The sequence below is a fragment of the Podarcis vaucheri genome (genome assembly GCF_965113315.1).
Source record: "Podarcis vaucheri genome assembly, chromosome: 3".
Classification (NCBI taxonomy): domain Eukaryota; kingdom Metazoa; phylum Chordata; class Lepidosauria; order Squamata; family Lacertidae; genus Podarcis; species Podarcis vaucheri.
Genome location: NC_138761.1, coordinates 128661325 through 128689251, shown reverse-complemented (window position 1 = coordinate 128689251; position 27927 = coordinate 128661325). Strand labels below are relative to the sequence as shown.

The 27927-nt window shown below is 43.4% G+C and overlaps 1 protein-coding gene across 2 annotated transcripts in view; it reads right to left on the bottom strand.

Annotated features, from left to right (window-relative positions):
- Positions 1-27927, bottom strand: part of COL4A1 (collagen type IV alpha 1 chain) — a 202071-nt gene that overhangs the window by 130640 nt on the left and 43504 nt on the right. For both annotated transcript variants that reach the window (XM_082215731.1, XM_082215732.1), the window contains exons 3-18: positions 26665-26754; positions 26523-26567; positions 25095-25139; positions 24924-24986; positions 24779-24832; positions 24558-24584; positions 20475-20558; positions 17440-17502; positions 12062-12097; positions 9668-9709; positions 6739-6828; positions 5013-5048; positions 4249-4308; positions 3059-3103; positions 1647-1700; positions 1486-1527 (exon numbers count right to left, since the gene is read on the bottom strand). In XM_082215731.1, coding sequence (XP_082071857.1) covers positions 1486-1527; positions 1647-1700; positions 3059-3103; positions 4249-4308; positions 5013-5048; positions 6739-6828; positions 9668-9709; positions 12062-12097; positions 17440-17502; positions 20475-20558; positions 24558-24584; positions 24779-24832; positions 24924-24986; positions 25095-25139; positions 26523-26567; positions 26665-26754 — 876 coding nt within the window. The remainder of the gene's footprint in view (positions 1-1485; positions 1528-1646; positions 1701-3058; positions 3104-4248; positions 4309-5012; positions 5049-6738; positions 6829-9667; positions 9710-12061; positions 12098-17439; positions 17503-20474; positions 20559-24557; positions 24585-24778; positions 24833-24923; positions 24987-25094; positions 25140-26522; positions 26568-26664; positions 26755-27927) is intronic.

The window sequence follows — 27927 nt, the reverse complement described above, 5'->3', positions numbered from 1 at the left end:
TATTTCATTACTGGCATCCACATCTGAAAAATGTGAACTAGTCTCATTTACCTTCCCTTTGTGGATCTAGAGTGGTGTCCTCCAGGCCAGTTTGCCCATTTACCAGTTGCAATCTTTTGTCCACTAGTTAGGTCAGGTCACATTTGAAGGAAAGGAATGTGTGATACAAATGCAAGAGTATGTGGTGTTGGAAGAACTCATGATTTTTTGTATGTGTTTTCTCAAGCTACAAGTGAAGCAGAAACAGAAGTTTGTGTGCAGGTTGGATTTTCCAACACCCCCCACACAAGCAATGTGTACATTTATTTCATAGAAAGTTCTGCACTTAGCCAAGAAGAACCACGTGCACAAATATAGGATGGGGGACAACTAGCAGTTCAAGTGAAAAGGATCTAGAGGTCTTAGTGAACAAGCAGCTGAACTTGAGTCAACAGTGTGGTGCAGTAGCAAAAAAAGACTAATGCTATTGTAGGTTGCATCAACAGAAGCCTAGTGTCCAGATCAAGGGAAGCAATAGTACCACTCCATTCTGCCTTGGTCAGACCACACCTGAAATACAGTGTCCAATTCTGGGCTCCAAAATGTAAGGAGGATGTTGACAAGCTGGAAGGTGTGCAGAGGAGGGCAACCAAGATGATCAAGGTTCTGGAAACCAAGCCTTATGAGGAATGGTTGAAGGAGTTGGGTATGTTTAGCCTGGAATAGAGGAGACTGAGACGAGATAGGATAGGCATCTTCAGGTATCACAAGGGCTGTCTCATGAAAGATGTAGCAAACTTGTTTTCTCCTGTTCTGTAGGGTAGGACTCAAACCAATGGCTTCAAGTTACAAGAAAGGAGATTCCAACTAAATGTCAGGGAAAACTTTCTGATGGTAAGAGCTGTTTGACAGTGGAACGGTTTCTCTCTGGAATTTGTGCACCTTGGAGGTTTTTAAGCAGAGGTTGGATGGCCATCAGTCATGGATGCTTTAGTTTAGATTCCTGCATTGCAGGGGGGTGGACTAGATGACCCTTTGGTCCCTTCCAACTCTACAATTCTGTGATTCTATGATTCTTCTGAAGTGGATGCACTGTACTACTGAAAAGCAAGAAAAACTGTCTCTGTGCAATTCAAACACAAATTTGTTACATATAAGGAAATATCAAATTTTGATCGCATGAAAAAAGAAAGCATCACAGATGAATCAATATTTTTGCATAGTCCCTTTCTAAGCATTAAATTAAGAAACCATTGGAAAAGCTACAACCTAGTGATGGATCACACTACCTTCATATGCATGACACTCCAGCTTCAATCCCTTGGTGTCTCCAGTTGGAATGATCAGAGCAGCTGTTGGAAATGATATTTGCCAGCTGCTGCAAGTCAGAGTAGGCAGCTCTGGGCTACATGGACAAATAGTCTGACCTAGCCTATGGCAGTTTCCTATGTTCCATTTATTATAGTTAAAAGAGACATTCATTTAAGCACATAGTTTAATACTTACTATTCCTGGAGGTCCTGAAGGACCTGCTGCACCCTTATCTCCCTGAAAAAAATAAAAAAGTTAAATTCTAAAGCTGACTAAAGGAAACATTATTATTAATTGCAATATTGCGAATAAAAGCTAAAGTACATGCCAGTACATTTTCAAATGGATCTACTTACTTTAGGACCACTTATTCCGGGCAGTCCTGGAAATCCCGGGGGGCCAGTTTCTCCCTACACGTATAATAATAATAATAATGATAATAGTTTTCATTAACTGTGGTATTTGTAAATCAAGACAAGCTCCTTAGGATTATTTTAACCTCAATCCATTAACTGTCATCCATCCTCCAACCACCTCCAGACACTCACACAGGACATTCACCACCTCCACTGGTGCCGATTTAAACAAGAGGTAGAGCTGGGTACCATCCGCATACTGGTGAACACCCAGCCCAAACCCCTGATGATCTCTGCCAGCAGCTTCATATAGATGTTGAAAAGCATGGGAGAGAGGACAGAGCCCTGAGGTACCCCACAAGTGAGAGCCCCCAACACCACTTTCTGGACAGGGAGGAAGGAGTGGAACTGGTGTATAACAAGTGTCCCCAGTTCCCAACCCTCATAGATGGTTCAAAAGGATTCCATGGTCAATGGTATGAAAAACTGCTGAGAGATCCAGCAGAACCAGGAAACAGCTTTCACCTCTCTCCCTAGTCCACTGGAGACCACTGACCAGCAGGACCAGGGCAGTTTCAGTCCCGAATGGAAGAGATCAAAATGGTTCGCATCCTCCAGATATGCCTGAAGTTATTCAGCGACCACCCGCTCAGTCACCTTGTCCAGGAATGGAAGATTTGAGACTGGGCAATAATTGGCCTTAGTGGCTTGGTCCAAGTAAGTTTCTTTTAAAAAAGTAGTTTAATAACCACTTCTTTAAGGGGTTCCGGGAAGACTTCCTCATAGAGGGAAGCATTTGCTATCCCATGGAGCCCATTGCCCATCCCTGCCTTGCTCACTTTTCTGAGCCAGGATGGTCAAGTATCAAGGAGACAGGTGGTCAGTTTCAGTCATCCAAGCCGCCTGTAGACATCCTCAGAAATAACAGGCTGAAACTGATACAGCTTGACCAGAGAGAGCACCAGTACTCTCCCGACCCAGCACTGCTATCATGGTAGAGTGTGCTTCCTTCTGAATTTGAACAATTATATCTGCAAAAAATACTTTGCAAAATCATTACAGGAGATATTAGAGTCTTTAGCAGACTCCAAGTCACCTGAAGGAGTCTCCTGCAAATGTTTTCTGCAAATGCAGTAAAGGGGCAACAAAGGTCCTCTTTGCTGTCACCATTGCTACTTGGTAGGCTTGATGTTGAGCTCTCCTCCGTGTTTGGTCCATGGCCTTTTAAACTGTGTGGTGCAGGGTTCTTGTTTTTGTTTGTTGTTATGATATGTATTTTTGTGTTTTTATATTGTAAACTATGCAGTGTTCATCTGATGAAGGGTTGTATAGAATTGTAATAATTAAATTCCAGAGATAAAAGCTTTTAGAAGTATGTAAAAGCAATATTGAAGAAAATTGAAAATACATACAGTTCTTCCCTTCTCTCCATTTTCTCCGTCCTTTCCAGGTCTTCCCTGAAATGTAAATAGTTTCATATAAATCCCTACAACTATTTTTTTAAATGTTGAAACTGCAGAGTAAATGGCATGTTTCCTTCCCTAGCTTGTCTTAGAAAGCATTTACCGTAGTTTTTCCAAGCTTTCTCGGAGTCTCATAGGAAAAACCTGGAGAAAATGAATGCTTGGGGAATCATTCCTCACCACTGTCACTAGGGTTGCTTCCAGCTATCTTCCATGCAGCCATGCAAGTCTCAAGTATCACCCACTCCTTCCCATCCCACCCACAATCCTCCAATCCTATCCCTTTACTTTTCACCATGTTGCTGGCTGAAGCTGCTGCCTTGGCCATGGTGGCAAGTGGGAGGGAGGAAAGGAGGAAGAAAGGTGCCTCCTCCTGTTGGAGATATAGGACAGTGAAATCCCAAAAAAAGCTTCAAATGTAGAGCTGTATGTAACCAGTGGCAAGGAATCTCTCTGCACGGAAGCAGAAGGATGTGAGAACACCCTCAAGGGAAGAATGGTTGATGAAAACCTTGGGATACACAGAACTGATAAGAGATACAAATCTAGAATCATTTAAGGAGGACTGGAAACCCTTTTCTGGTCCATTTAAAAAGTTATTTTCCATATGTGAAGTCCATAGCAGGGTTTGAAGATTAAGGGGGGAAATAGCAGAACATATTAAGAAACCTGTTAAAGAAGATGAAACTGGATAGGGTGGAATTATAAAATGCAATTGTCTGTATTCTTGATTATAAACATTGATGGTGGGTGAGTGGGAAGTCATTGGTATTGTAGAATTGGATAGAACTGTTGAGTGACAAAATGTAACTTTTAAGCTCAAAATAAAATAACCTATTAGTTCAAAATCTTCTAGTAAAATTCACATTTTTAAAAAATTAAGCAAGTTCTATCATCTTTACTTGATTGATTCATATGTCAATATTAATCAAATTCTTCCTGCATTGAAATCATTCCTCCCTTAAGAAAAGACAACACACTATTTCAATCAGAAACAAAGCCGACCCACAAAATTCCCTGTAGTACAAATCTTGCTTTCAGATTTACATCTTGTTGAGATTACTAATATGTTTAACAGAAATCACTAAATGGCTGGAGAAGCAAAAGCAAATTGATTAATAAATACTAAGCATACATACCCGTGGACCAGGTTTTCCAGGTTCACCTTTCTGCCCTTTCTCACTTAATCCTGGTGATCCCTTTTTTTAAAAAAAATGCCATTAGTGTATGTTATTGAAGTCTACAGTGATACCACAAGTTACAAACGTAGGGCCACTGGGCATTGCCAATGTCACTGTGTGTCCATGGTTCCATTTCTTGTGTGTCCTCTTAACCCTTTCTTTTGCTCATTGGCATAGATCTTCTTCACCAGTTCAGTCTCCAATCCTTGTTCTGAGGAGGGCTTCTGTAGGCATTCTGCCAAAGGGGCTATGTGAGTGCTGTGTTGGATGCCCTCTCCTTCCTGTGGTTGTGAGAGGTGGAAAGAGACTCAAAGTCCTGCATGTAGGGATGTCGGGGGACTCTCAGGAGTGGGGCCGCTCCTGCTTGTGCTAGAGGAGGTCATTAACTGGAGGCGCTGCGCTAGCACTGGGCAAGCTGGGTTGAAGGGAGGAGGGCTGAGCTTGTTACCATGAGTTCATTGGCTCCCTCCATGATTTGGAGGGGGGTCATGTAGGCATCATTACAACCCCTGACTGCTGGAAATTTCTGAGCATTTGTGGTGTGCTCATGTCTGGCTGCTGTTTATGCAGCATTTTGGAATTTTTGAGTGTTGTGGTCTCTCCCCCCCCCTCCTGGGGTGAGCATGTATAGGACACAGCAGCTGAGGATTGCTATAGCATTGCTCAGTAAGTCAGTAAAATGAATTCAGGACCCCCAAAATACAGATCAGTTTTAAACTTACTGGAGAGCCAGGGTCACCCTTTTCACCAGGAGCACCCTAATGGAATGACAAAACAAAGGAGATTAATATAATGAGGCATCAGCTAAACCCTCCCATTTAAAACACAGTAATTTTTCAAGACTCTCCAAACCTTGAAAATGTTAGGGTTACTGTCTTGCGTAATGTTTTGTTTTTGAAAAGTTTCAGATTCTCTGATATAATCTGCTTATAAGAAACTGCTGAAAAGAAAACAGGTTTACAGGTTGATTGTGGTCAGAGAACCTTCAGTCCCCTTGAATCAGAAGTGAGGAACCTTATGGGCTCTGTGAGCCAGATCTTTATTGGGCCAAATTTGACAGGTGGGTGGGACATACTACCTGTCAATCACCTGGTGCCACCATGAAGTCAGGTGACTGAGTGCTTTGATGCCCCAAAGTTGAGACTTCAGAGCACCACACAGAGCTTGCAAAAAGCTATCAGCTGACAGGTAGTGGATCTGAAGCCTGCTTTCCCTAGTCAATGCCCAATTAGGAATGCAGTTTAAGGCTCCCATTGTGCACTTGCAGCCACATCTCTACCATACCAATTTGGCCCATGTGCTGGAGGTTTCCAATTCCTGCCTTAAAACAGTGCCCTGAATCTGCTGAAATGCAGAAATGCCCATCCAATGGCAGACCTATGTCCTGATTCATGGGGGTGCACACTGCTGCAGAGAGGTGATGGTCCAAACAAGAGGGAGATGAGGCACCTCAGGGTTCCAGGCAGACAAAGGCTAACAAAGCCCGGATCAGCACCTTGGAGAGTGACCTAGGTTTGGTTCTGCATCTAGGCAGTTAAAAGGGCAAGGCCCTTCCTCTGCAATTTGTTGGCTTCTTCTAGGTCAGGGGTCAGCAACCTTTTTCAGCAGGGGCCGGTCCACTGTCCTTCAGACCTTGTGGTGGGCCGGACTTTTTTTGGGGGGGGGTAAATGAACAAATTCCTATGCCCCACAAATAACCCAGAGATGCATTTAAAATAAAAGGACACATTGTACTCATGTAAAAACATGCTGATTCCCGGACCATCTGCGGGCCATATTTAGAAGGCGATTGGGCCGGATCCAGCCCCCAGGCCTTAATTTGCCTATCCATGTTCTAGGCTGTAGGTTTCTGAGCTTTAGGGCTCTCCTGCTCCCCAGAGGGGTCTATCAAAGTCTGGCAGCAGAGGTGTCTCCTCAGGCTTCCGACAGACACAGGCTTAGATCTCTCTTCCAAAAGGCTACTATTATGTGTATGTTTCAGTGGCATATGGACAGGCCTAAGGGGGATCTCCCACTGGAATAAATTTGTTTGGTCTATGGAGCTTCTAACCTACATCTCATTGAGCTATTTTCATGCTGTCACATCTAGTTTGGTCTTTTGTGCACTCACAGAGGGCAAATGAGTGGTGGGAGTGGGTCAAAGAATGAACAAATATTCCAGAGAGAATAATTTACTTACCAAAAAAAAAAAAAAAAAAAGGAAAAGGAGAAAATTGATGGACTTCTGACTGTCAATTTATACTTCTCTTCCCTCAGTAATCCCTATCACAAATGATAGCTTTTGGAAATTAATGATTGTATTTGACTTCCTTTTAATCAGAGTAGACCCACTGAAATAAACTGACCTGTGAGTCATGGCCATTAAATTCAGCATGTCTACTCTGAGTAAAAGTTTGTGAATGCAGCCCAATGCCACTGATATCAGAAGAACAAAATGCACACACTCACAGTCTCTCCACGTATTACTACGGTTCCTTTCTCTTGCTGTTGAGGAACAGTTCCCTGGGGACCTGGAGGGCCCATGGCACCCCGTTCACCCTAGAGTTGCATGCAAGAAGGATTAAAATAAAATTAGCTACAAGAGGAATACTTAGAAAACAATTTTCTAAGTATTAAGACTTTGATTCTCTTCAAAAAAATTGTTTTGTTTTAAAGTTCATTATTATCAAACAAATTTGAAGGTACTAAAAATTCAAAGGTAAAATTCTGCTTATTCAATCCTATCATTTCAGGAGATAATACAACATAACTGATCCAAAAGAAATTTGTTCTTAGTGATAACGAGTCCTTCAAAAATGAGAGATAAATAGCATCGGTTCTTAGAAAGAAAAACCTTCTATTATTTTTCCTTGCCTTTCTATAGAAGCCTACCAGTTCCCCTGAAAAAGCACACTAAATAAAAGAAACTCCATTTAATACTGGCTTGTGATTCCCCCTCCCCCAAGTAAAAAAAAAAAGGATTGACACTTTTACATTCTCAAAATAAAAATCTGGACAAACCATAGATTCCAACAATATCTGTTCAGCACAGTTCTGGTAATGCTAAATCCCCAAATCTAGGGATCAATTTTCAGGGAAGTATTTCTTAAATATTCCTACTAGTCAACGAGATAATATTGGGAGGGGAGGGGGTTTCTGAATTACTAGGTTGAAAACAAGTAAATGTATGTCTTAGAGTGATTCCAAGCATTTGAAACCGCACACTGTTCATCTGGAAGAGGAGGCCAAGCAGAAAGAGATTAGTTTGTGCTACATGGCTGCTTGGTTGAGTCTGATGCTCCTATCAAGGTGATGCACACAGATGTGATGCTGTGAAAAACAACAAAATATAAACTCATTGTATTTTATCTACCTGCTTACCAGCAGCGGCCAGGTGAACAGGGGTTGGGGGGTTGCCACTGCAGCTTACCCAAACAGCACATGAGGGTTGTGTGGAGCCACTCCTGGAGCCAACCCAGTGCTCACACCTGCACCTCCACCCCACTGTTATTACTGCAGGTTATCATTTTAAAAGAATTTCTCTAAGTATTTCTAAGTATTTCCAAAATATAATGACATACAATTATCCACAATTCTGTTCACCAGCTCTCCATGGGCAAGTGCCCTGGCTTTCTCGGGAGGACTCCCAGTAGCCTCTGAAAGATGCTTTTGGCATTGTAGTTTGGAGAAGTCCTCCCCCAGTGCTGTGATCCAGTGCTGCCACTGGGTGCAGCCATTTATGGGCTTTGGCACAGCGGTGGAGTGAGCAACAACATGAGAATGGGTCTTTTCTGCAGTGGCTCCCTGTTTGCAGAATGCTTTCCCCAGGAAGGCTAAAGATATGTAACAAAGGTGCCAGGAAAAAACTGTGAGAGGGAGTATTGTTTTTTATTGTTATTATTTTTGTCTTTTATATTGTAAACCACCCTGTTTGGACTTGTAGTTTTTGGTATCTTCTTGGTGGTCAGTAGGATTGCATACCATTCTGAGTAGCACATTTCCTCTTGCTCAGTGACCAGGACCTTCACTTTCCCCTTGGACTTGATAATAACATCTTTCAAAACCTCCTATTGCCCACAAAGACCACTGTGGAAAATGCTGTGTCTGCCTCCCAGGGTTTCAGCCAGTGTTCTGCAGGCGACAATGCCCATTACCATTAATAATGCCACAAACTGGGAGGCATCCAATGTGGCATCTGCCATGACAGCCGCTGCCCTAGAAATATTAAGGAGGCTCTTTCATATGTACATGAGATGCTGTTGGGGATTTGTGAGGCGGTATCAATTCAGGTGTAGTAAAGAATAAGGCTGTGCAGGATGTGTGGATGAAGTGGGGTGTGGACAGCCTGTCTCTCATCTGAACTCAGCCCTGCTATCTGCCCCAAGAGCAGATTGGGAGATAGAGGGGTCTCTCAAATGGCAGTCTGTGTGTCAGGCATTGATGGGGCCCTGCGCTTAACAGCTCTCCTAGGAGCTAAGAGATGTATGTGTGAAAAATTGCAACCTTTTCCCTTGAGCATAGTCAGTCAGAAGAAAGGAAGAGAGGGGGAGAATTTTGAAGAATTTAAAGATTTTATATACATGCAATCCTTGTTTTGTATGGGGGTTCCATTCTGGACACCCACGCACATCAATGAGGCATGTGTAAAATTGCTCTGCCCCCTTTCATGACTTCTTTATGGGGTCTGGGGAGCCGTTTCTGGGTTGGGCACCATGTGTGTGTGTGTGTGCGATTGTGCGTCATTGGGTGCACCTAAATTGGTCTTTGCCTGTAGTAAGAGAAGTGGAGGAAAGCATTTTGAAAAGGGTGGGAGAAAGCTGCTGATTCAGAGAAAGGAAGGCTAGGACACAGTGGAAGGGAGAGTATTCAGGAGTAGATGAAGGTAGAATTAAGCAAGAGGATTAGAATAACAAGCCTGAAGATGAAACGTATACAAGAGGCCACAAGCAACATGAATGGTTTGTCAGAAGGCAGGAACAAACTGGTTTGGGAGCCCAGCCTACTCTTGAAGCGGAGTGGGGAGCCCAGCCTTACCCTGCCTCATCCACTAGGTGGAGCCACAGCCTAATCCAATGACCAACACAGGCAATGGGAAATCACTGAGCTTACCCCATAAATACAGCTTTGTGTGGGTGCTTTTTTCTCTAAAAAATGTTTAGCAGTACTCTCATTTCCCTACTCATATTGAAATACTGCCCCTCAATGAGGCCAAACTTAGATTCACAAAATGTTTAGGGGTATGTGTACCCCGAGTTCCCCCAGAAAAAAAGCACTGTGCACGAATGCACACCCACTTGAAAATATGCTTTTATTCAAGTGGGCATCCTAACATACTGTAGCAAAGGATTATAGAGGTACATAGAATATTTGCTTATGACTTTCAAAAGAACAAACTTACCTTATCACCCTTTGGTCCTTCGAAGCTTAAACCCATATGACCCTGAGGACACAAGGAAGAGGCATTTTATAACAAAATAAGTTAATCAAAGCAACTATATAAAAGTGCTCCCTCACATACATGTAAACACACTAGAATGCAAAGACCCAGTGCAGGAGATGGGATTTGAATCAAAGACCTCAGATGGCAACAGAGTCTACAACCTGCCAAGGGAGATCGTTCCATTGTCAAACAGCTCTTACTGTCAAAAGGTTTTTCCTGATGCTTAGTCAGAATCTCCTTTCTTCTAACTTGAAGCCATTGGTTCAAGTCCTACGCTCCTTAGTAAAGGGACCCCTGACCGTTACGTCCAGTCGTGGACGACTCTGGGGTTGCGGCGCTCATCTCGCTTCACTGGCCGAGGGAGCCGGCGTACAGCTTCCAGGTCATGTGGCCAGCATGACTAAGCCACTTCTGGCGAACCAGAGCAGTGCTCGGAAAAGCCATTTACCTTCCCGCCGGAGCGGTATTTATCTACTTGCATTTCATGTTTTCGAACTGCTAAGTTGGCAGGAGGGGACCGAACAATGGGCGCTCACCCCATCGCGGGGATTCAAACTGCCGACCTTCTGATCAGCAAGCCCATGGCTCAGTGATTTAACCCACAGCACCACCCGCGTCCCTACCCTCCTTTGTAAGTAAGCTAATTTTCCACTTTACACAACAAATTCACTTTTGGTTTACATCTGTGTCTGTGTAGAGCTTTTCCAGGTCTCATTGTCAAAATATACCTAGAACTGAGTGTCAGATTGCATGTGAGAATTGCAGGCTTGCATGCAAACTGCACACTTCGCAACAATGCATATTGCTATGACACAGTGTTATTGTGCTAACTACAGTCACCATGGCAACCGTACACCAGCAGTTGATACTACAAGATACCACAAGAAAACAGCCATTATTACTAAGCTTTTGATTTTATTATTTATTAGATTTCTTAGCCATTCTTCAACTCAAGGGCAGGTTACAGCAAGGTATAATTGGAATGTTAAAATGAGTTAACACAGTTTTTACAATTAAAAAATAGAGTGAGTCCTAAAAATATATAGCCATATTTAAGGCCATGGGTAAGAGGTGCATCGTCAACATATTATGAACACTATACAACACATTCAGCAGTTATTCCCATATTATTTGTAAAGTGATTATTTCTAGAAGTGAATAACATGGAAATGACCACTGAACTCGCACTATTTTCCACTACAGTTCTGGCTCTTGCATCCTGTGAAAGCTCAAATATAATGCAGAAATGAACAGTTAGGAGAAAGTCATGAAAACAGAATAAATTCTCATGTGAATGCAGCTGTTGTCTCTGCAGCCTTACATAATTAGGCTGGACTTGTAAGCCCTGCCTCCAGAGAGGAGCTGGCTGATATTTACAAACCCTTTGCCTTATTTTGCAGATTTTGGCCCCTGTAAGACAGGGGGAGAGCAGTAGATGCCTCCTCTGAATCAGAGAACGGTGATATGGCTGTGTCATGCAGCCAGGAAGGTCATGAAGAAGGTCATAGAAGTTATTCCCTTAAGTACAGCGATGAAGCAGCCTCCTCCTCTGAGCTCTTTGGTGCACAGGGAACAGTCACCAGCCATACATCATGACAATACATAGTATGTGCATTTTTACAATCAGCAAATTTGCTTTTGAAATTTCCCTCTCATTGCAAAATTAATGAATGTTAGAATGATGTCAGAATGAAGCTAAGTGGTTTTAGCAGCAATGTTATAAAGGTGTATGTAAAAATGGATTGTTAACAGGTGAAAATCCAAAGTTATAATATATTAAGTTAAAGGATTAAGACAAAAACAAAGAGGGAAAGGAATTGCTGAATTAACTAACAGAACTGGAATACAAAAAAGGGAGGTGTGAGGAGGTCAGGGAAGAAAGGAAATGAAATGTAAGGCATGGAAAGATTGATGTGTTTTTTAAGTGTTTTTTATCTTTTTCTGTATTTTGTATTTTTTTTTCTTTTCTATTTCTTTTTTTCTTTTTATTTATGTAATCTTTTCTTTGAAACCTTAATAAATATCATTTTAAAAAAAAGAAATTTCCCTCTCATAAACCTTTAAAATGCCAAGAGTACTTGGTTGTTATATTTTTGATTCTCAAGATCTGACTGCATTCCTACACAGTACTCAAGCAGAAACTTTAAGAAACTTTTAGAAACATGTCTGCCTTTGAAAACAAAGGCAAACTTCAGTTGTTCAAGTAATGCTATTTTAGAAACTCAAGGAAATGAGAAACTCAATGATTTGTTACTCCCACCCTCTGGACATATAGATCAGCATACAAATGCACACACACTTACTGAAGGAAATCAACTCCCCTAAAGCACCATTGACTGTGAATGGTCTTACCTTCTCACCTGGGGGGCCTGGTGGCCCTGGAGAACCCTGAAAAAGATTGTTTTATTAATACAGATTTGCTTGTTTCAGCCTTGTCAATTCTTTAACAAATGATAATTTTATAAATGGAATCTTTATTTAATACTGTTTCTATCAGTGAATTAAGTCATTGAATTGTTTTATCTTGAAAACAGCTTTCAAGGAGCAGAAGTGACTAAGTCAATTCTGTACTAGAAACGCATTGCTTAGATTACGGTAATCCTTAAATCAAAGCCCACAGAAGAACCGGCTCTCTCTAAGTAGAGGATGAATTTACACCCTACTTCCTCTTCCCAGTGGCTTTTGGCTGAACCATCAAACTCAGGAGGTGGCTCACCATGTCTATAACAGTAGTTTTTATATTTATGGTACCCACAGGTTGCTTCAAAAAAATCACAAAGTGAGTGTAGAACTAGCTCTTGAACAAAGGAGAAAAGAGCAGCTCTATACTGTATGTAGTCAGGCCAAATTGAAAGGCATTCTGTCTTACATCCTTCTGATTGCCACTCATTCTAATTATTGATTTAGGTAAAGTAGAACCCTTTGGGTGAAGTTGTGGTGCATCAGCTGGAAGTGCTATCACTGGCATGTTCAATACACCGCACTACAAATATTTGCCTTAGTTCAGGCATTCAGTACGCATGCCTAACACATGGAAGCAGGGGAGAGGGGGGTTCTGCCCCTGTCTCCATACATTCTGTGCAAGATGCAAAAGGGCACTGGTCCCTCTCCATGTGTTCAGGATATGCATATACTGCACACCTGATTAGTCTATAGAAATATGTATGGATAAGTAAGTTAAACCTAGGTTTCTTTGAAGTTAAACAACTTAGTCTTAACTTGTCCCAGTGATTTCAATGGAACTTAAATTCAACTATCTCAGGCTGCAACCAACCCCCAGACTCTTGAGGTACACAAAGTTTTCCCTGTGAGGAAAACTTCTTGAAAAACACGGTAAATAAAAATACAGTGGTGCCTCACAAGACGAAATTAATTCGTTCCGCAAGTCTCTTCGTCTTGCGGTTTTTTCGTGTTGCGATGCACGGTTTCCCATAGGAATGCATTGAAAATCAATTAATGCGTTCCTAGGGAAACCGCCTTCAGACCAGGTCCGGGGACAGTCTGTCCCTGGACCTCTTCTGAAGGCTGGGGGGGGACAAGGGCTTTTCTTCCCACCCCCAGCATTTTAAAAAACCCCAGGACAGCGGAGGACTTCTCCGCTGTCCGGGCGATCTTAAAATGCTGGCGGGCGGCATTTTAAAATCGCCCCGGACAGCGGAGGACTTCTCCGCTGTCTGGGGCGATTTAAAAGCCCCTGGGAAGGCAGGCAGGGGGGACAAAGACTTTTGCCCCCCGCCAGCCTTCAGAAGAGGTCCAGAGGAGGTGTCCCCTGCCCCCCGCCCGGCTTCGCGCTTCTTCCCCGCTGCCCCCGGACGTCTTTTGCAGCAAGGGGCTGCAGGGAGATCGCTATCTCCCCGCAGCCCCTTGCTTCAAAAGAGAAGACCCGCTGTCCCCGGGGCAAGCTTCGTTTTGCGAAGCAAGCCCATAGGGAAATTCGTCTTGCGAGGCAACTCGAAAACGAAAAAACCTTTCGTTTTGCGAGTTTTTCGTCTCGCGAGGCGTTCGTCTTGCGGGGTACCACTGTATTTTATTCAGGGTGGATAGAGTTAATATTTAAAGTTGTAATCTTGCCTGTCAATTACGTATTTTTTCACTAGTATTATGCTACCTGTGTGCAAGGTGCTTTGCAATACGCAATCATCTGATGGCCACTTACTGCAGGGCTGATATTTGAGGTCCCTTGGACTCCACCCTTGATCCTTGCCACCCTTGATCCTTGTGGGGAATTCCCCATGGCCTGGGGATCTAGGGATGGATTCCCACCCAAATGCCCATTAAAATGGCCCAGTCGGTGCCCTTATCACCAGAGCAACAATCCATAAAAGGGCCATTTGTGCGGTGGAACTTTGCAGCACAGTAGGCTCCAGAAGCAAAAACCCTCCTGCCCCTCCTTCTCCTTAGGATGCTTTTAACTCAGCTTAATCCTTATCACATTGCTAATATTATTTTCCTTTTCAGATCGAGCATTAACGTTGCTTTTCTTCCTGTTAAATGTTTGGAAAAAGTCAGAAGTCCAAGGCAGTATAAGTTCCTCAACTACGTTTACTCAACATTGTCAGTGACAACAGCTCACTTGTAGGGGGAAAAAACCAAACTCATAGGGCTACACAACAATAAAAGCCCCAGCATGAACTGACCATTGACAGTTGAAAGTGCATGCGCTTACTTGCCATTAGAATGTTCGTCTACCAACGCTTATACGATTGGTTAGAACGCACCTTGTAACATAAAATGTGTTAAACCCAATACACAACACTTCCCTAGGTCATTTCCCAGCTTAACAATTTGTTTTCTCCTACTTCCTGACTTTGCTAGGTGTTATGTACTGAAGTTCTCACCCTGGGCCAGCAGGGGGATACTGTAGATAGTTTTCACTCAGGTCCACATATGCAAATAAGGGATCGAAAGTGACGTTCAGTGATTGGATATTTACAGAAAATGGTTACTGTTGCGTTCTAGTGGAGCTCTATATAAGCAGGCTGGCTGAACCCTTCAGTTCAGTTCAGTTCTGGCCTGTGAATAAACAAGAGCTGTTTGAAGAATCGCTGTGTCGTCTGATATGTTCACCCACAACTTAACACTATGGTTGCTAATGGTTGCTTGCTATATTCAAAGCCGGGAAGGAACTTGTAGATGATTTGTGGACAAATTGGCCAGCTTTTGCCTCCCCCATAGCAAAACATCACAACTTTGTGGGGTAAGGCATTAGTTGGAATCCTAGTCTTTGAGTGTCGGGTAAAGTGATGCATCAACCAGTATGGAATCAGCAGTATTTCCAGGATGCCCCTATCCAGAAGCCAACATGGGGCAGATGGGTCATAGGGCTTCCAGTGGCAACCTTAGGACGGCCACCTCAGTTGATTGACATCTTGGGGAGGCCATAATTCTTGGCATGACTCTGAAGTGGTTGCAGCCTTCCGCTGGGAGGCTGGAATGGATATACATTCAATGCGAGGTGAGCCAAAGTTCCACCTACACCTATAATCAATAAAGTTGTGGCCATTTTAATTCCAGATCGTTGTCTACCTATGTTTGTTTGTCACTTCACCTCAGAATTAGAGCGGGGTGAGGTTCTGCGACTGGGACCGCAATGAGGTAAAGCAGGGATGGAATCCACCTTGTGCTGAAGGCTAATCTAAGAAGAGAGCTCAGATCCGAGGCAAGAAAAGATATTACTGTATTTTATGCTCTATAAGATGCACCAGACCACAAGACGCACCTAGTTTTTGGAGGAGGAAAGCAAGAAAAAAAATATTCTGAATCTCAGAAGCCAGAACAGCAAGAGGGATCGCTGCGCAGTGAAAGCAGCAATCCCTCTTGCTGTTCTGGCTTCTGTGATAGCCGCGCAGCCTGCATTCGCTCCATAAGATGCCCACACATTTCCCCTTACAGTGGTGCCCCGCAAGACGAATGCCTCGCAATACAAAAAACTCGCTAGACGAAAGTTTTTTCCGTTCGCGATTTGCCTCGCAAGACGAATTTCCCCTATGGGCTTGCTTCGCAAGACGAAAACGTCTTGCGACTTTTTTTCTTTGACTAAAAACAAAGACATGTTTTGTTTATAAAGTTAATTTATTTTCCCTTAAATTTTTGAACTGCTCTTTACAGTATGTGTGACTTTAAAGAGCAGTTAATAAACTGTTGTTGTACCAAATTTGGCTTTGTTTGGACTTTTTTTGACCATAGGAACGCATTAATTGATTTTCAATGCATTCCTATGGGATTTCGTGCTTCGCAAGACGAAAAATTCACTAGACGACAAAAATTGCGGAACGAATTAATTTCGTCTTGCGGGGCACCACTGTACTTTTCATGAGGGAAAAAGTGAGTCTTATAGAGCAAAAAATACGGTAATTAAGCCTCTCTGGGAGTTGAATAGAATAAAATTAACTGAATGAAATAAATTGGCTATTTACAAAGTCACATGCCACCTTTCTCCCTGATGAAAAGGGGAATGATTCTATTTGGGAATGAACAACCATGGTTCTGAGATATGTTAAAAGGACAGGAACACTCAGCAGAATTCCTAAATTTGTATAATCTTTTATCCCCCTCCCTCTATTTTGGGTGTAAGAAAGGAAGGAGAAGCCTGGCTGTGGAAGTAGACATCTGCCTTTAGTATGTCAGATCTCATTCCAAATTTGCATTCAGTTAAGTAGCTCTTTCATATATATTGTGTTAGCAATTCTAATACAGTGGTACCTTGGGTTACATACGCTTCAGGTTACATACGCTTCAGGTTACAGACTCCACTAACCCAGAAATAGTGCTTCAGGTTAAGAACTTTGCTTCAGGATGAGAACAGAAATCCTGCTGTGGCAGCGCGGTGGCAGCAGGAGACCCCATTAGCTAAAGTGGTGCTTCAGGTTAAGAACAGTTTCAGGTTAAGTACGGACCTCGGGAACGAATTAAGGACTTAATCCGAGGTACCACTGTACCATCATTATACTTTTCACCTACCCCCCAAAAAACAATCCTACATGGCCAAGATCTTTAAATTCCTTCTAGAGGTTATCCATTCCAAAAAAAAGCATGCTGATTGCTTTCTTTTGCACATGTTTCATTATTAATTCATCTTTCCTAAACATTAATGTGCAAAACTAGGTGCAGGGAATTCCACAGGATCTTCTAATCCTTCAAGCTTTCTTCCAGATTCTCACATCACATGTCTAACTGCAGGATGTACAAAATATTTTTTTATTATTATTATACCCCACATTTCTTCCCTTACGGGGTTCAAGGTGACATGCACAGACACCTATGGTGGTCTCCCACTCAAGCACAGACCTTACCCTGACTAATTTTTAATTGGTGTTCTTATTGAAAAATTATTTTTTTATTTTGCAGGGCAGTAAGTAAACATGTGTTTTTCACTTCTGCAATATCTTTCTTGAGCTAACCAACTTTTAGTTCTAACCCTCTAGCCATGTTGTCTCCTTTCTCTTCCTTTCTCCTACTTTTGCATATCTGTTATACATGTTATATATTATGTTTGAGTTATAAACAGCAGTACATGGAATCATAGAGTTGGAACGTATCCCAAGGGTAATCTAGTCCAGCCCCTCCAATGCAGGAATCTCAACTCAGGAATCTATAGAAGATGGCTTAAAAATTTCCAAGGATGGAGAGTGCGCCACTTCTCGAGGAAGTATCAGAAGCAAAGAATGAAGGCAGTGGCCTTATGTTTGCCCAAAGCATCTATGAATAAAGAACTATAAGCTGACACTTACAGGTTTTCCAGAAGGTCCAGGTGGTCCAACAGGGCCCGCAATACCTGGTGAACCAGGTGTTCCCTGTATATGACAAAAACCATTTAACACAGTATCTTTCCCATTTATCTGTCATTCTGTTGTCTTGTAAAGGTAAAGGGTAAAGGGATGCCTGACCATTAGGTCCAGTCGTGGCCGACTCTGGGGTTGCGGCGTTCATCTCGCTTTATTGGCCGAGGAGCCGGCGTACAGCTTCGGGTCATGTGGCCAGCATGACTAAGCTGCTTTTGGCGAACCAGAGCAGTGCACGGAAACACCGTTTACCTTCCCGCCGGAGCGGTACCTATTTATCTACTTGCACTTTGATGTGCTTTCAAACTGCTAGGTTGGCAGGAGCTGGAACTGAGCAATGGGAGCTCACCCCGTCGCAGGGATTCGAACCGCCTTCTGATCGGCAAGTCCTAGGCTCTGTGGTTTAATCCACAGTGCCACCTGCATCCCTTCTGTTGTTTTGTACCCTAGTACGATTCAGGGCAAACTACAGAGGTAACAACTTTTTTGCATTGAAAAGCAGCTGAGGTGATTTGGAGTGTGGCTGTGGTTCTCAATGAGGGTTTATTTATCCTTTCCTCCAGCATTGTTTCCCTGGCTTAACACCCCACCCCCACCCCCACCCCCAATTATGGGGACAGGAGGTGGGAAGAAGTCTATATTGTAGCTACATTTTCCAGTTTGCAGCTGGCAGAAGCATCAGGGACAATTTCCATCAGGGAAGCAGTTGGCAGAAGACTGCCACTACCAGAACCATGGCATCAATCTAAGTTTATTGGGTCGTATCCAACTAAGTTATTTATACTTGGAGCAAACACATTGAAATCAATGGACTCAAATCAGTCAGAACTAGCTTTAGCCCTGTCAGGTTATTTCAGGGAAGCAGCAAGGGCAAAAGGGTTGTTAAACCAAGGAACAGCTTTCTTATAAAAGAACAGTCTAGAACCGCAGCATGACTTAGTTGGACAGTGCCACCTATAGCTGAAGCAACGGTATAAGTTAATTCTATATCACAAGTCCATTGATTTCAATGAGTCAACCCATTTATTACATTTCTGCTCCTTCCTTCGGAGCTTACGAAACAAAATATACAAATGAAAACACTGTGTAAAATAATACCAGAAAAATAATTAAATAATTAAAACACAGAATTCACAGTGCAAACAAAAAATTACAGGCATCCACCCCTCACCATGGCTGTTTTAAGGACAAAAACAATGTCATGAGGTGTGTGGTCAGATCACCCACGTCATGTTTTAAGACACTGAATCTAGGACAGAACTGCACATTGGAGATAGGAGCAGACTTTGATGTCAATGGCTCACAGATATTTCATGGATCAATATAAATTTCTTATGAATACATAAGAAAATGAGAAAGGGGCCCTGCCCTACACAGCTTGAATCCAGGTAACTAACCGACTGCCTACTCCAACATAAGCCTGTCGCCTCAGGAGGTTTTCTATCAGGCTGCCCTGCCATCTGAGGTGAGAAATGGGGAGGAGAAGGACCTTCTTGATTGTGGGATCCAGTGCTTTTTTTCTGGGGGAATGCTGAAGAAGAAGAAGAAGAAGAAGAAGAAGAAGAAGAAGAAGAAGAAGAGTAGTAGTAGTAGTAGTAGTAGTAGTAGTAGTAGTAGTAGTTTGGATTTGATATCCCGCCTTTCACTCCCTTTATGAAGTCTCAAAGCGGCTAACATTCTCCTTTCCTCTCCTCCCCCACAACAAACACTCTGTGAGGTGAGTGGGGCTGAGAGACTTCAAAGAAGTGTGACTAGCCCAAGGTCACGCAGCAGCTGCATGTGGAGGAGCGGAGATGCGAACCCGGTTCCCCAGATTACGAGTCCACCACTCTTAATCACTACACCACACTGGCTCCAGTACGCAGTACGCACAACCCTAAACATTTTGTGGATCTAAGTTTGGCCTCATTGAGGGCCAGTATTTCAATACGAGTAGGAAAGTGAGAGTACCCCTAACCATTTTTTTTTTATTAAGAAAAAAGCACTAGTGGGATCCCACATGTTCTCTCGTTAGGGAGGCTCATCTGGCACACACAGAGTGACTCAGGTCCAGCCCAAGTCATTTTGGTACCTGAGGCAGACCCCCAAATGGCACCTCTCTCCCTACCAGTGAATGGGGGTGGGGAGGCAAGATCTACATTAGGAACAAGGTGGGGAAGAAAGATAGACATTGGGTGGGATCTACTGCCCCAAGGGACCCTGCTGCCTTAAGCAGCTGACTCACTTTAACTCATGGGTTGACTGGCTCTGCCGGTTAATATACACCTGCTCTGCCTTGGAATATGGGTCCCTAGTTCTAAGTAAGTGGAAGCTGCACCCTTCTCTTTCTCCCCAAACTCCCATTGCAAAACACAATAAGCATGAGAAAGGCTCCCTCACTGCATGACTCAGTAAGTTTCCCCTCCTTGGGACAACTGCAGATGAACACAGCATCTGGGTGCTTTGCAACAAAATACCTTTTCCTGCGGGGTGGGGGGAAAGATGCAGAATAGAGGAGAAGGGAGAACAGCACAGACCCTGCAAATATTCTAAAGGAGAAACTAAGACAGCCTCAAGGAAGCAATGGCGAGCCATCACCTCCTGCAGAGGGAAGCAGCCCTCCTACCTCCCCACAGTGCTAACTGTCCCAAGACACAACTTCCCTTCCCCTGGGACCCAGGCAAAGACCAACACAGAAACTCCAACAAAATCGCCCCTCTTCCTGCCTGGGAAGAAGGGGTGAGTGAAGACTGACACCAGGAACAAAGGGTGAACAAAGACCTGCATCAGGATCTGCTGCCTGGTGGATGCTGAGTCTGCCTCCTGGATGGGCCAGCCCTGCCACGGCCCACAAGGGATTCCATGTGGCTTTTTACACAGAGTGCACACATATGCACTGAAACTGCTTCTCCAAACGTCTGCAGTATAGGCTTCCCTTTTAACCCTCCCTCCACCTCAGCAATCAGAATGAAGGTAAATTTTATTGGGTTTATAATGAGCCTTACCGGTAATCCAGGGTGACCAGGAAAGCCTTTTTCACCTTTTAGCACACCGTCAGGTATCAGTCCAATAACTTCTCCTGGGTCTCCCTACATGACATGAATTAGAAAAAGAGATTCTATAGCTCTGCATGGATACTGTAAGTGCTGGTCACCTCCTTTACTTGCTAGTAAATAAATGACAGGTCATGTCTCTTCAATTTTGTATCAAATAATACAGGACTGTACAGTTGATTCACACCTTGTGTGCTTGGCAGCCCATCAACTGACATAATACAACTTGAATGCATGCAAGGTGAGGAGCTTACATGCTCTAGCTGTCTGCCTTGCTTACTGGGTTCTGGGAAGGGCCGTCCAAGATCTCACATGATGTCGTTAAAACTGGGAATATCTGTCTCTCTCCATGACTCACAAAAAGGACTATATGGGAATCTAAAGCATACAGTCATTTTAACTCATTATTTGTACTTGTATAAAAATGTTATATCACCACTATCTATTTAATTCCTTTCAAAAAAGAATGTGATCTATACCTCATAACTATGTTTGTTTTTTAAAAAATTGGTAGGTCTAAATATTTACTTAACTTTGGATAACTGCCCATGCTCTGCTGAAATTCTCTGAATGCAAAACTGGCCAGCTATGTGGAGAAGGAGGTTCCCCAATTGCTACAGACACTGCAAAATGTTTTAAATGCTTTGGGGGTATGTGGGGTGTTAGGGGAGGGGTAATACCTCTGGTGGAGTAGACACCATGTTCCTTCTGGTGTACCTTGTCCACGTTTGGTTCCCATTCTGCACTCAGCTCTCACCTGTGGCTCCTAGAAGCTGACAGTATGAGACAGCAGCCACACCCCAGGAACGGCTTTGATTGGCCAGCTAAACCAGGTAAGGGTAGTTGATGGGTCTCAAACCCTTAGTGAATTAGGGCAGTGGCGTAGTGTGGGGGGTGCAGGGGGGGCGGGTGCACCGAGCGCAACATCTGGGGGGCGCTCGCACTCGTAGCTCTCTGCCCCTACCTGGCTCACTCACTCTCTCTCAGTTAGGGGGCGCAAATTACCGTATTTTTCGCTCTATAACACGCACTCGACCATAACACGCACATAGTTTTTAGAGGAGGAAAATCCGTAGGCATGCCACCCGTAGGCATTTCCTCCATAACACGCACAGACATTTCCCCTTACTTTCTAGGAGGAAAAAAGTGAGTGTTATGGTGCAAAAAATACGGTACTTGCCTTGCCCCGGGTGCTGACAACCCACGCTACGCCACTGAATTAGGGACTTCCCCTGCATGCGAATACAGGCTCCAGTGGATTGAGAAGGAGAGACCAATAGTTGGTCCAATGGTCAAAAAGGTGGTTTCTGCATGTGCTGTAGAGGGAAGTGAGGGGCAGATGGGGCTCATCCACCTGGGAAGGGAGTCCATCTAGGAGAAGACAGACTCTGGCCCTAAACCTCTGCTGCCTTGTGGGATATCTTTGGATTAGTAAACCCTACACAAATCTGGAGTGGAGTCCCTAAGGCAGTTGGATGGTGCCATGGGCTTAGCCAGGATTTTTTTTTGGGGGGGGGAGAACAAACGTGATTGGTCAGTTAAGTACCGTATTTTTCGCCCTATAGGACGCACTTTTTCCCCTCCACAAATGAAGGGGAAATGTGCCTGCGTCCTATGGGGCGAATGCAGGCTTTCGCTGAAGCCTGGAGAGTGAGAGGGGTCGGTGCGCACCGACCCCTCTTGCTCTCCAGGCTTCAGGAAGCTCTGCGCAACCCTCGGGAGACCGGCTCCGAGGGTTGCGCAGAGCTGCCTGCAGTCCCTGGCTCAGCGCAGCTCTGCGCGGCCACCGGGAGCCGGGGGCAAAGCCCCGCCCCGCCCCAGATGGCGGCGCAGAGGTGCCGGCAGTCCCGGGATCAGCGCACTTCTCCCCATCGCCAGCCCCACAAGCTCGGGGGACAGCGGGGAGGCAGAGCGTGCCTTCCCACTGTACCCCGACCTGGTTCTTCCAGCCCCGCACCTGGAGGGGAAATAATTTTTTTTTCTTTATTTCCCCCCCCCCAAAAAAATAGGTGCGTCTTATGGGCCGGAGCGTCCTATGGGGTGCAAAATACGGTATTTCTATTGGTTTACTTGTTCTAGGGGGGCAGCTGCCCTCCCTTGGCCATGCCTGCGGATGGCACCTTGTATGCTTCCTTCTGGCAACCAAGCTGGTGCCAAATGTATTGCTCTGGTTTCTGTTGGATTACCTCAGGGAGGCCAAGGAGGGGTTCTTGTTGTCTGGGCAGCCCAGGACCTCCAGACACCCTGTCCAGGCTTCTTCCCCAGGGAGGTCACTTTGGGGCTACTAATACAGTGGTACCTCGGGTTATATACGCTTCAAGTTACATATGGTTCAGGTTACAGACTCCGCTAACCACTGGTACCACTGGTACCTCGGGTTAAGTACTTAATTCGTTCCGGAGGTCTGTACTTAACCTGAAACTGTTCTTAACCTGAAGCACCACTTTAGCTAATGGGGCCTCCCGCTGCCCCCGCACCGCCGGAGCACGATTTCTGTTCTCATCCTGAAGCAAAGTTCTTAACCTGAAGCACTATTTCTGGGTTAGCGGACTCTGTAACCTGAAGCGTATGTAACCTGAAGCGTATGTAACCCGAGGTACCACTATACAGCAGTTTGACTTCACCCCCATAGGCGCACTCCATTGTCTCTTGAGACAGACAGATGCCAACATCACATGCTTTACTCCAGAAAACTTGTGTGTGTGTTGCATAGCTGTCAAGGTTTACCGTTTTTTAAGGGAAATTCCCTTATCCTGAATAGGATTCCTCGCAAAAAATGGAAAAGTTGACAGCCATGGTGTCTTGGATCTTACTTATACAACTTCATGCTTATGCTCATAAAGCTCTCTGCTTAATTCCTCCTTCAGAGCCATGGAGCACTTTATGCAGCTGTTCATGTCCATGTACCCATCATAGTGTCATAGATATGTTGTTGGACTCGTTCTCATCTGCCCCAGACAGTGTTGCTAATGAACATGGCTGATGGGAGCTTAAGCCTAGAGGGCACCACATTGGCTATCCTGGACAGACACTGAGGTTTCACTGGTGTGAGACATCAGAATGAAAGAGGGACACGTATCTCTAAACAAAGAGATCTCTTTAAACTTTTAGACTTGCTTCAGAGAAGCAAACACTTCTATACTCAGGCTGCTGCATGCAGTGGCTCTCAGCTTCTTTTTTAAAAAGTGCAAAGTCACCACCATGACTAATTCTTCTTTATCGAGTGGAGTGATCCACAATATATAACAATTGTCTTTGTGGTCATTAGCTATCTCCTAAATTAGAATTACTCATTTTACTGTCACAGTACAGCTTTATTAGGAACAACTATGTTGACACAATCTATTTATCAAGTGTTTGAATTCTCTAAAACTCATCTTCAGGCTGGGCATTAAGCAAATCCAAGGTGCAGCAGCCAAAGAGAGGAGAGAAAGTCTATTGCAAGAAGCAGGGGGTGTTATGAAGTCTTCATTATACTAAACTGTGACAAGTGCAAAACAAATTTCCAGTTGCACCAAGGGCTGCTGGGATAAAGAAGTCAGAAAAAACATGATCTATTGCACTAGAAAGTCCAGATTGTGAATATTTTTCCAAATGGGTTGATCTGCTGCTTTTTCATGCTTCTTTGGGCCAAAACACACATTGCAATATTCACATTTGTCTTTAAAAATAAAACAAAATGCTTAATGGGCTATTTTATTTTGAATGAAAACTAGGCTAGGCCCCAACCAAAAACATGCTTCCAATCTGAACTGAAACCCCACACCAGTTTCCTGCCTATCACTAATATTCTTTTTGTATTGTTTTGCACACAAATCAGCTCCCTGCTTGCTGTAGACCTCCAAAGGTGCTGTAAGTAAATAGCAGCAAAATAAAAGTTATAGCTTAAGCAGATGACCTGACTGCTGCAGCTTCTGGCTGTTCCTAATGCTGAGCACAGCTACTTTCACCTGTTGGATTTTTTCTGTACTGAAGTTATTTGCATATTTTGTTATTGTAAACAAAACAAATAATGTTTTTAATTGTCAGATATACCTTTATCCCTGGAGGTCCTGGAGGCCCCTAGAAAAGAAATATTATATTTTCTGAGAAATTAAGAAATCAAGAAGACATTTTAAGCATTGTTTTTAAAGCGTATATTTGAAATCAGATTAAAAGACTGAATTCTCAAGCTATACATTTTCTTACCTGTTTTTTCTTTTATAATGCTTACCCTTGTACTTTTTGTTTTATTTATTTATTTTTTAAATGCTTACTAGATTTCCGGGTAATCCAGGTAAACCTTGGGGACCAAGAGGACCTCTTTCACCCTAATGGGACAGAGAAAGTGACATCACTTCTTATCTGAATAAAACTTGTTTGAACAATATTTCAAGAAAATGTTTGTTTCAGCTGTTTCACCTTTGTTCCATTGCATCCTGGGATACCAGAAGGCCCTGGGGGGCCGTCTCCTCCAGGGATGCCCTGAGATTAGGAAAGAGGAGAGGGAAGATACACAAAAACTGCTAGATTAATTTTTGGTGTACATCACTGCTGAAATATTGATAGTTGCAAATTAAGTACCATACATACAGGAAGGCCAGGATTTCCTGGGAAGCCAGCTGGACCTGGTGCACCCTGGAATTAATAAAATTATAATAAAGGTAATTAATCACTTTAAGAAAATGTACTCTGTATAGACTTGGGGCTATGTCAGGTGAATAGTTATAACAAAAAGAAAATCCAGTAGACATTTCTCTTAAAGGTGCATGGGATATACCTCCAGTTCTCAAAAATATGTCAAATTGATTAATTGGTTAGAACATAAAGAAGAAGAAAAATGTTTTGAGCAGCTGGGTTATGGGTAGGCACAGATTGTCACAGCACAACTGTTCTTCATGGGAGTATCACCAATATTACTCACATGTGGGCTTTGTTAGGATACAAAATGCTGTGATATATGTAAATGACAGATAAGAGGCTGGCTGGATCCTAAGTTTCTATGAACGGAATTCTGCTCACAGGATATTCTTATTTGTGGAAGTGGGGAGGGGTTGGCTTTCATTGATCCTCCTTTCTACTGCAGCCTTAAAATCTGTTCTAGGGGATTGTAGATGCCTCTAGAAAAGTGCAGAAGTTTGTGGCAGCAGGGAATCAACAAAAAAATCACCTTCCATTGGTAGGAGCCTCAGTGGATCAATTTCTTCACTGAATGAAAGTAGCCCTTTTGCTTGTGGAAGAACAATTTGGAAATGGGACTGGAATATATGGAACTCAGTGTGAATGAAGAATGAGTAAGTAACTATGAATTGCTGTTTTAATATATGACTACAGTGAAGAGACTCCTGTGTGAATAAAGATGAAGGATTTACTGTTTCTCAATATTGGAAGCAAAGTTGTCATGTTGGACTGGAGGAAGACTATTGTTGACATTGATAAACAATAGGAGAACCTCTTTTAGACTTTTTGTGTGGAAGGAAAAATGAATGAACTTCAGGTGTCTGGATTTGAAAACTAGGAAAATATCACCTAGCAGGAGGAACAGCTGGATATCATCCTGGAGTGAATAATTTGGAAAAATGTAAATGTGGGTGGCTGTTTCACTGTCATTCTCAGATCAAAGTCTCATTGACAGCTCTGAGTGGACTAGGCAGCATGAAAATAGACTGGTCAAATTTTAGACTTGAGTTACTTGAGGCAAGATCTGCCCTTTTCTATACTCAGAAGTGTCATGTACATGCTGAAAATAAAATGTTTAATACTGACAAACCACTACAGTGCGTGCTCAGGTTGCAAACGTGATCTGTGCGGGAAGCACGTTTGCAACCCGCAGCGCCGCATCTGTGCACGTGCGGGTTGCAATTCGGCACTTCTGCGCATGTGTCAAAACCCGGAAGTAACCCGTTTTGGTACTTCCAGGTTTGGTGTGGTGCGCAACCCGAAATTGCGCAACCCGAAGCATCTGTAACCCGAGGTATGACTGTATTTAAAACAGGTCAAAACAATTTCAAGCATACTCACTCTTGTTCCTTTTGTTCCTGGTAGTCCCGGTTCTCCAATATCACCCTATTTTAAAAGATGGGGAAAGAAGATGTTTTTCACTTCAGCATGGTCTGAAGAAAAACTATTCAGGTTAATTTTTTAGCTACAGAATGAATCTTACCTTCATTCCTGGGTGGCCGGGGGGACCTTCAGGTCCTTGTATTCCAGGAAATCCAACCAAACCTTGTAAACCTTGCAAACCTCTTTCACCCTGCAAAAAGCAAGAATATAGCCTATTTAGCAAAATGAAACCTAACAAAAATATTGGCAGGAGTTGGCGTTTTCCTCTTATTCATTTATTTGCATTCATATCCCACCTTTTCTCCAAAGTGGTGTACATGGTTCTGCCCCTCTTCATTTAATCTCCACAACAACGCTGTGAGGCAGGTCAGGCTGACAAGCAGTGACTGGCCCCTCAGGTCACACCCAGGGAGCTTCATGGCTGAGTGGGGATTTGAATGCTAGTCTCCTAGGTCCAAGTCCAACACTCTACCACTCTACCACCCTGGCTATTATGCAAATAGCAGATGGGAAGCAGTTTTCATTGAGAGGAAGAAAGGGTTAACATTCTGAGGATTAAAGTCCTAGCCACCCAGTGGCTGCTATGTGCATATGTAAAAAGTTTTATGCTGCTGAAAATTATACTATTATCACTGCATCCCATACACTTGGGATCTCTCCATGCAGCTGGAAATTGATTCCTAAAACAGAAAGTTGTTTGATTTGATGATGCTGCATCACTGACACACAAACCACTATTAGAACTGAGCCCTTGGGAGGGTGCGGGGAGATAATGTCTTTAATATCAGATGTGCAAAGTAATCATTGCAGAGAATTAACTGAATATGAAACAGTGGCTAGCAACTTAGAACCAATTCTATTTTCTAAAAACTACAGGGGATTGGATCCCGGGATCTTTCTTCTCTTCCACAAACAGAAGGGGGCAGGGAGACAAGCTCCACTTTCCCTTTACAACTCAGCACCACATCCAAAGATGGCCCTGTGGGTCCATTCCAACTCTTACAATTCTATGATTCTTTCCCACACTGTTGTTGTTGTCCCCTCAATTCTTCAAAGCAGATTGTTCAGATGTGCAGGGTTCTGTAAGGGGAATGCAGAAATTGCCTCCCTCCACTTCCAGAATGGAAGCATCTACTTAGGGATGTTTGGTCCCCACAATTCTGGTGTGGTCCATGACATGTCTGCATTAAATATTGGTTTTTAACTGCATTTTTATTTTTTTAAATTTCATATTGTATTTTAAATTGACAACTGCCAATTTAGGTGAGGCAAAATAATGTGCAATTGCACACAGTGCTGAACTCAGAAGTAGCCCCAAAATGTCACAAAAAAGGCAGAATGGGGCAGAATGGGCTTACATGTG